Source organism: Excalfactoria chinensis, chromosome Z (genome assembly GCF_039878825.1).
Source record: "Excalfactoria chinensis isolate bCotChi1 chromosome Z, bCotChi1.hap2, whole genome shotgun sequence".
Classification (NCBI taxonomy): domain Eukaryota; kingdom Metazoa; phylum Chordata; class Aves; order Galliformes; family Phasianidae; genus Excalfactoria; species Excalfactoria chinensis.
Genome location: NC_092857.1, coordinates 16,120,195 through 16,129,603, shown reverse-complemented (window position 1 = coordinate 16,129,603; position 9,409 = coordinate 16,120,195). Strand labels below are relative to the sequence as shown.

The following is a 9,409-nucleotide window of genomic DNA, read 5'->3' as shown; positions in this document are numbered from 1 at the left end:
ATGTTGTTGCATTGTGTAATGCATTCAAATGTTATAGTATGACTCTGTGCTATAAACATCTCAATTCTATAATCTTACTCAGTGATCTGTGGAGCTGCTATTGCTCTCAAGTAAGAGCCAGATAAGCTGAGCTGGTTACATTTCTGATTCTTTCTAACGGTGCTTAAGATGATAGCAGGTTTCTTATGTGGTGATGTGATGCTTCTTGCAGTGGTTTACCAGCAAGATATGCAAAGTGTGGGTACAGACACAGGGGTGAGCAGTAGAAAAGTCTATTTCACCTCTGCGTCTTTTAATCTTTTATTTGGTGACTACTGATTAGGTATTTTATTTGCATTTGACTCCTGCTCACTGTAGGAGTCTGAATCCTGCTCCCACAGAAATAATGGCTAAGAAAAAATACTGCAGTGCCCTTAGTATGTATAGCTGGTATTAGGCTGTCCTATGCTACCAGCTCCAGATTCCTGCCAGTTCTCAGTGAAGCCTTATCAGGTGACTCTTCTATTTGTTGTCTCATTCATTCATTTGCTCTTCTTTGGAGTTTAAATAGTTGTTGAATTCTCTGATGTAGTTAGGTTTTATTATGCATTTAATCACATATAATGTTCTTAGCACTTGTTTTCTAGTGCAAGACCTGCTTGCAGGTCTGCAGAAGTTCCTGTGAGGTGTGAAATGATGTATGCTGTGGACTCAGGAACAGGTAGGTTTTAAAGAAATCTGAGGAAATAACATAAAGAAGCAGAGCAGAGCTGCAGTTAATATAATGCTATTGAGGATGTAAAGGGAAACTTCAAGAGGAGGAGTTTCTCATCAAACCTCTTAACCACTATATCCTGCAAGAAACATTTAAATAGAAAGGCGTTATCTTAATTTGCATCAGTAAGTAGCAACAGCTATGACCAGCCACCTGTTAGCTCTTATTCTCTCTGTAATTGCTGTTATCCTACCCCTGAGATGTAAGAAGTCCTCTAAGAAGTAAAATATCCTAATTCCTGTGGCTAACAGGTGGGGAACGTAACTGTTCTTCTGTTGACTTTCAGATGGCTGCAGTGATGTTATTGGAGGACACTGTGTGCGTCCCCATTCCCGACCCTACATGGCTGCCATCCAGATAAGGAATGAAACTGTGTGTGGAGGGGCTCTTGTGAGAAAGCAGTGGGTTTTGACAGCAGCGCATTGTAAGTAAGTACCTTATACTGTGGTGTTCATAGCTCTTCACTGGGGTGGGCCATGATGTTCAAGCCTGTAAGTAAAGAAGGGTATTGATTTTTTTTAAGGCTTGGTAAAAGCTGGAGTTCTTTCACCAAACATACTTGGGAACTTCTGTTCTGCTTTGAGTTGTTTTGTAATCTGCTGATCTACTTAGTGTTCTATTATCTGTATTGGTCAGATCCTGCCAGTGCTGGAGGATGCTGGCCGTGCTGTTAAAAGAGCAAACTCATTATCTGTGCATTTGAAATGGCAGTGTCTTAGAGAATGGTGCACACAGTGCTTAATAAAGCTGTGTGCATGGAATTAGATCTCAGAACACCCTGAGCTGAAGCTGAATCACATGGAAACACCACTCCCTTTCAGTTTAACTGTCATTTCTGGTCCCATAAAAACTCAGATGCTTGCCAAAAAATGCCAGAGCAGCAACTGTTACAAGGAGCTGCATCCTTTTGGTAATCCAAATGTGGATTTGAGTACCCCTTCCCTGGCTGGACATGCTGAGGCTGGTGCAGATGTTGCACAGCTGGCTCAGAGTAAGGGACATCTAGTTTTCGTGTTAGGAAGTAAAATTCTCATGTTTAAGCTAAATCATGTTGTCTAAATCATGCTTTGTTCCTCATGTACTTTTTCTGTATTTTAAGTAATGGAAAGTGAGACAACCAAAAGAAACCTGTGGAAATCTGGCCTCAAACAGAATGCAGGCAACTTGGCCAGCTTTCCTTCATTAGTCTGAAATAGGGGATAGCGGTTCCATCTTAGAAAGTAAACTTCCACAGTTCTTCACTTAAATCATGTTTGCTTGCTTAAACAAACAAACAAACAAAAAAGAAAAATTAGAAATATTCAAACCTAGCATGGGCTGTTTTGAACATTTACAAAACAAAATCCCAACCTTCCTCTTTGGAATTAAGTGGTACTCTTGTGGGAATCTTTGACTCTCCAGGGTTCAAGTTATCCAGTCAGTTACAGTTGTCAAAGTTTATATTTGGAGTTAAATAGTGGGAAGGGCTCTGGCTGTTGCTGGTCTTGCTGATTGGGTGCATCTAATCTCTGATTTGGTTTTGCAATAAAGACATTATTCTGAGCCAACCTTGAGTATGTATAGTTGTGGGGAACTGAAGCAACATCTGTTTGGTCTCCTCCTGAGGTGTACAATGGTTCCCGCCTGGATGAGACCCTGAGCAGCCTGTCCATGAAGGGGCTGGAACTAGATGTTTGAAGTTTCTTCCAACCCAAGCCATTCTATGATTAGTCTGTGATTTGTCTAGTTAGGCAATATTCACTCTTCTTCCTTGGTGGACTGAATCCTGAATTTACTGAAGTTAAGGACAGCTTTGTTATTGATATTAACAAAGTTCACTTTATAAGGACAGTCACCTCTGTGCATAATATTCATCATGCATACTGAGTACTGATGTGTATACTGACATCTCACTGATGTCATTAAGACAACCTTTATGCTATAACCAGGCATGTTTCTGTCCTGTGCAGGATTAGATCATATGACTGCAGGCATCCATGAAAATGTATTTGAAAGGCATCAATACCTCTAATCCTTGTGCAAGGGGTGCTCCCCAAAGAGTCAATAGGCTTTTTAGTAACAATTCCAAACTGTGGAGTCCCCTGAAAGTCAGTTATCTTACAGTTATTTTACCAAATATCATTTACAGTAAAGAAATGTTAGCATGAAGAATGAAGAAATGTTTGTAGAGGAAAGCACAAGCTCATGTTAAAATGTCATAATGAACTATATCCTTCCTATTTTTAATCAAGTTGTAAATGAAATTGATAATTTTGTGTTACACAGCTTCTATTTATCTTGAGAGATGTTGCTCTTGTTCTAGTAATGACCTATTCCTGCACTTCCTTAAATTACAGGAAAAAAACATTGCATACTCGGGTTGTTCTTGGAGCCCATAAAGCATTTAAAGCTGAAAAAGAACAACAGAGATTTAAGATTATGCGCTTCTATCCTCATCCCCAGTTTAACAGAACTTCAAAGGAAAATGATATAATGCTCCTCAAGGTACTGTTAATCACAACTGTATTATTACAAAAGAAATATTGTTAATGGTTGTTTTGTCTATTCTATGATATTGAAATGTACATAGTTTTTACATCAGCATCACTGAAAACATCCTTTGTAAAGCTACATTTAACCACTCACTGCTACAACCCTTCTGAAAGCCCCAAACAGATTATAGAATGGGCACAAAACCTGGTTTTAGTTATTTAGGATGACCACATGAGGCAGAATTATGGATAATAATAATAATTAGGAAGGCTCAGGATACTGTGGAATGGAAAGATATCCTAGATTGTGTATCCACCATCCTGTATGTCTTTATGAGGCAGTGATGTACTCATTTCCTCATACCAGCTCCTGTCTCAGTCTGGTCATGTGGGGCGGGCATGGGTATTTTGAACAAGGTCTTGTGTCTGTGCAGAAAATCTGCAGATGGCCTGGAGAACTGGCTCTGGAGGACTGCCTCCCTGTACAGCAGTTCCAGTGCCGATCCAAAGCTCTCAAGAAAGTTGAGAGTTGTACATCATTTTGCCTGTATCTTTAGAAACTTTACAGCTTTCATACAATGACTAAAAAATCACGGATAGATTTTCATTCATTTATTCAAGCTGTGCTTTAATTTTATGTTTCTGTTTATGAGCAACGTTGGTTATTTGATGAGAATTGACACTGTACTGAAATGGATTACTAGGAAGTGTTATTTCTCAAGCTGAGAAGCTGAGTGCTACAACTCAGTTAGAGAATGACAAAGATACTTAAAATACTTTGTCTGACTGTGACTCAGCAACTAGAATAATGTTAGAAGCAGGGTTCGCCACCTGTCACTACAGCTCTGCTCCCATGGAGTGCTCAGTGACTTTGGGTAAACTTTCTATCCTCAGAAATTCCCAACAGCAACGGACTTAATAAACCACAGCGATTTTTAATTAAACACATAATTCATTACAGTACCTTTGAAAAAATGTATAAAGCTAGAATCTAGTAACTGATAGCCATTCAGCAAAACATGTAAGCATCAGTGAAATTAATTTGCGTTGCAGTGATTGTGTGTAACATAGAAGGTAAGCTCAGTTCAGTAATTGCAAGTCCTTACCAAATGCACTGAGTATATGTGTTACTGTTTTGCTGTATTTTCATTTGCAGGCCAAATCTTCTGCTGAAGGATGAATCTGTCAGATAAAGGCCAACAAAATAAATATAGCTTGGATCATTTAAGACCTTACTCTCTCAGATTTAAACCTGGAAGTCTGAAGAGTTCAAAACCTATTTTTTCCCGAGCTGAGACAATTTTTCTTTGTATCTGTATTGCTGAGCATATTGGACAGTGCTTTGGGACTATTCTGTATGTCAGTTAAGTCTGATTTCAAAGCAGCAGTTTTGTGTGAGTTGGGTTATTGAACGGATGTAGATCCAACAGCCTGCATGGGCTTTTAATTTTCTACAGTAATGGGTGGAAAATCTGGACTTGAATTCGGTAGTGCTCTCATGGATGTGGAACCATCAGGAAAGTACTTCTGGATTTACAGAAGTGTGATCAAGTTCCAAATCAGTTCCTAAATACTGAAAAGTGTTTTATTAGAAATGAAAGTAGTGGTAAAAAGAGACCATGTAGCCAACTGAATTGGAGGTTATAATTCCCATCCTTTCTACACGATAAACATTTATTTATTTATTTATTTATTTATTTATTTATTTTTTCAGCTGGATACTATGGCAAATCTGAACAAGTATGTGAACCTTCTGTCCCTTCCTGACACTGCTGAAGATGTCAGACCTGGCACCAAGTGCACAGTGGCCGGTTGGGGAGAAACATCTCCAGGAAAGCTGCCAAAATGTCTTCAGGAAGCAACTGTTGATGTTGTGGATAGAAAAATTTGTGGGAGAAAATATTATGAAAAATACAAATTGAATATAACCAGGAACATGTTGTGTGCTGGAGGGAAAAAGAGGTTTTCAAAGAGAGATGCTTGCCGGGTAAGAAGCAGTTAAAAAGAGAAGGCGATGTGCTTTGAACTACCATTCTCTTTTCACTAGGATCAACAGTGTTGGGGAATTACCTCAGTTCACTGAAGGTGCATTTCTTCAGCTAAGCTGCTCTCCTCAGGTTTTGATTGTAACTAGTGGAGACAAAGAAGAACCTTCAGAGACTGACTCATCTGATTCTTTCCAGATGTCCATATCTGAACAATACAAAATTAAACATGCTTACACGTGCTGCATGTGGCACTACGGGTTTTTCTGGGGAGAGACAACCACACTGATCGTTCTTTCTGTTTTGTTTTAGGGAGACTCAGGTGGGCCACTCATCTGCGGCAGAAAATACAGTGGGATTGTTTCCTTTGGGGAAAAATGTGGATTAGGAGACAAGCCTGGAGTTTACACGCAACTGACTGAAATATATATTGACTGGATTAAAAAAACTCTTTCTCGTAATGGAGAGGTCTGGGACAGGCAAGACAGCCCTAATAAATAGAGTGCTGTGCTTCAGAACTGGGCTCCAACTTGGAGTGACAGCTTTACAGAGTGTCTCCCAGCATTACAAACCACAGCTTTTTGAGTTAAGAAGTTTAAAAAAGTTCCCTTTTGTACAGGGACTGAGCAAGGGAAAGATATGTTATAAATAGTATGTAGGTAAACGAACAAACAGACCTTGCAAATCTGTGTTGGTGATCTGTCCTGGTGTAGCAAAACTTCCCTGTATGGTTTATGGAGGCTTCATCCTATTCTCATTGAAGGTCATGACAAGATGTAAAAAGATGCTGTTGAGAACTGGCTCAGGCCAGGAGTGCAGAAATTGGGAAAAACTGGAATAAATTTGCAAATGATATAAGAAAGCAAAGAATAATATGCTGCTGTTCATACTTTTCATTTGGGAGGTCTCAAAGGATGCTACAAATAGTAATTCATAGAATCATAGAATCACCAAGGTTGGAAAAGACCTAAAAGATCATCCAGTCCAACCGCTCACCTATTACCAATAGCTCCCACTAAACCATGTCCCTCAACACAACATCCAGTCTTTCCTTGAACACCCCCATGGTCGGTGACTCCACCACCTCCCTGGGCAGTCCACTCCAGTGCCTGACCACCCTTTCTGAGAAGTAACATTTCCTAACGTCCAGCCTGAATCTCCCCTGTTGAAGCTTGAAACCATTCTCTCTAATCCTATTAGTCTAATAGTCCTAATTAGTCTCTTCAACCTTACTAGGTTAAATGACAGTACAGATATCTTACTTCCTGTCCTTACAAAAGACTCTTCACATCCTCACACCACAGTGTCATGGTTTTGTGCTGTCAATATTCTACATCATGACATCATGTGCGGTATGAACTGTTTTGGTGGTATAAGAAAGTGTAACAGAGGGTATGTGGAAGTGTAACAGAGGGTATGTGGAAGTGTAACAGAGGGTATGTGGAAGTGTAACAAAGGGTATGTGGAAGTGTAACAGAGGGTATGTGGAAGTGTAACAGAGGGTATGTGGAAGTGTAATAGAGGGTATGTGGAAGTGTAACAAAGGGTATGTGGAAGTGTAACAGAGGGTATGCGGAAGTGTGGAAGGTTCATGCTCCAGATCTGTGGAATGGCAGCATCCCGAGTACTCAGCCCTTGGAGGAAACTACATATCCCAGGGGACAACGCGGCCAGAGATGAATCACCAGAGGAGGAGGACACACATATAATCTCGCTCCCAGGCAGGAACGTCCCTTTTTTCGCCCTGTCTATCGCTTTGGAGCGCTCCATCTCTGCCGTCTCGCTCTATCAGCAACGTTCCAGCCTGTCGCCTAGAGATTGCAGTAGGCCCCCGGTTCTCCGGGACTCTTTTTTCTCTCTTTCTTTTTCTCTGCCTTGTTTGATATAGTAGTTGTAGTTATATTGTATCATATTGTGTCTCGTATTTAGTAAAATAAGTTCTTTCCTTAGATTGCTGCCGTTGTTTTTGTTCATTTCTCCCCTTCTAGGGGCAGCAGCCTCTATCACGGATAAATCTAGATAACCCGATTACACACAGTCATATTGGTATTTCATCTCCCAGAGACAAAGATTTTCCACACACTAACTGTATCTTAATTACTGGTGGGCAGTAATTCCAGAATGGTTGAAGTTGGAAGGCATCTGTGGAGGCCATCTGATCCAAGCAGGCTGCCCAGGGTCACATCATATATTCACAGAAGTGATGCAGCATGGAAGCTACAATCCAGCAGTTAATTCCAATTGAACTATTATGTATGCAATCCTCTGTAATGCCTTCATTTAGGGCGTCTCTTCCTCCGTTATGGTCATGGAGAAGGTGGAAGGGCATTACTGCCAGGCCTTGAGGGTGCTACCAGATCTAACTGCCCCAGAAGCCTGCACTGTCAGGGAGCCCATGACCACAGTCATGGGACCCTTTGTAGCCAGGCTCACACAAGTGCCTATGTCCTGGCCTGGAATCAGCCCATCCCAGGAGATATCTGTGATGTGTATACCATGACCAACAAAATCCCTGCTGTCTTTAGCCAGGCCCAACATGAAGCTCATGGCAAGCCACAGCTAGCTCAACCATACCATCCTACAAAAACTAGAACCCTGATCAGCCAGAAAGTGGGCAAACGCAGTCATTTCTGGATAGGATTTTGGTTACCCCATACTTGCTTGTTAGTTCATTAGACTAATCATGTGTGGCAAAGCTGTACTAAGCTCCAATGGAGGGAAATGATAACTCTTAAGTGGCTGTGAATGTTGTACACAGAGTGAGTAAATATAACAAGTCATGTGGATTTCTGCCCTGTAAGGTATACCGTACTGAAGTCTTTAGTACATTTTGATGGCTGCAATTTGGAGACCACTGCCTGTTCTCAGAACAAAACTCCTTAGTTCAGACGCATCCAACCTGTGTCCCACATATCCAAATAGTGTTAAGCATCTAGGCTTAGTGGCTATACATGGCATCGTGAACAAAAAAATTGCAGCCTCGCTTTCCATTTTGATAAAGGAATTTGAGAATAGGTTTCTCAATTGCTGAAAAAGTCTATATTTTGAATAGATCCAGCTTCATTTTCAGAGGACATAAATAATTTTTTAAGTGGAATGTGTGGAGTTACAATCAGACATCCAGCTAAATAATGATGATCTTTGATAGTATCTCTTTGCCAGACATTCATAAACACTGTTTTACCAAAGAAAAATATCCCTTGCTTCACAGTTCACCTTATTAATGTCAACAACTTTTTGGCAGTACATGCATTTGTGAACTACTGTTAACATTAACTATCTTACATATTTTATATGTGACCGAAGACAATTCCTCTTCACTCAGTGTGGCCTAGGCAGATCAAAAGGTTGGACACCCATGCCCTGGCTGGTACTTATGTGGATTCTGTATATTGCTATAGGATTAGAGGATTAGAGTCTAGGGGTACATGTGCACACATGTACACATAGGTTTTATAAGCACACACACATGTGGCCACACATGTAATATCAGACCTTGTTCTGCTTTTGAAGAAGTGTTTGCTTTTGTAAGACTGCATGCTTTTGGTTCCATGCAGGTGGATGGATCAGTGTATCGTCTTCCTGTGCAACAGGCACAAAGACAAATATTCACCTCCAGTAGTACTAGCATCCCATATTACAAAACAGTTTCTTCACAACCATCCAACAAGCTGGTTCACAAAACTGAATGTAACCATGCAAAAGTTTTGTGGGCAGTCAACCCACCCAAGAAAAAAGCGAGGTGATAAACGTCTTTCTTGCAATAGTGGCTCAGATTCTTATGTCTGAGTGCTTGCCCACAAGCCCCTCTGGGTCACATGCTGTGTTTGCCAGGCAGTGCAGAGGGAGTTTTGAAGTGGGGATGCAAAAATGCTCTGCAATTCTGCATTTTATGAGCAACAGTGAAAGCACGCAGTGGAAGCACACACAGTTCTGCAACAAAGAATAGGTACACATCTAGGAAATACGGAGTAATTTTGACTATACGGGTTGACCACTAGTGTTACTGCTGAAACCACTGCTGGCTGGTTCTCAGAAATGTTCTGAGAACAGGAAAGCCACAGAAAGTAGCTCCAAATACATCACAGGTCTGTAATAACAGATATGCATGAAGCCTGACAAAAGTAATCTCACATTCTTAAGAAACTGGGAGGAGCTCATTTTCAGCAGATAGCGGTGCAGTTTACTGTACATTTATT

General features: G+C 40.7%; 1 protein-coding gene across 1 annotated transcript; it reads left to right on the top strand.

Moving 5' to 3' along the window:
* The first annotated feature begins 895 nt into the window (after positions 1 to 895).
* On the top strand, positions 896 to 5,711 carry LOC140263936 (granzyme K-like). The gene is made up of 5 exons (XM_072359271.1): positions 896 to 956; positions 1,041 to 1,182; positions 3,091 to 3,238; positions 4,940 to 5,212; positions 5,523 to 5,711. Exons 1-5 carry the CDS (start codon positions 896 to 898, stop codon positions 5,709 to 5,711), a joined length of 813 nt encoding a protein of 270 aa, XP_072215372.1.
* Positions 5,712 to 9,409: the final 3,698 nt, after the last annotated feature.

What these genes read in the sequence shown, in the direction of transcription:
- LOC140263936 (XM_072359271.1), top strand. Translation starts at nt 896, where the DNA reads ATGACCAGCCACCTGTTAGCTCTTATTCTCTCTGTAATTGCTGTTATC. An exon ending in ATGATATAATGCTCCTCAAG is followed by an intron (nt 3,239 to 4,939) that starts GTACTGTTAATC and finishes TTATTTTTTCAG; the next exon opens with CTGGATACTATGGCAAATCT. An exon ending in CAAAGAGAGATGCTTGCCGG is followed by an intron (nt 5,213 to 5,522) that starts GTAAGAAGCAGT and finishes GTTTTGTTTTAG; the next exon opens with GGAGACTCAGGTGGGCCACT.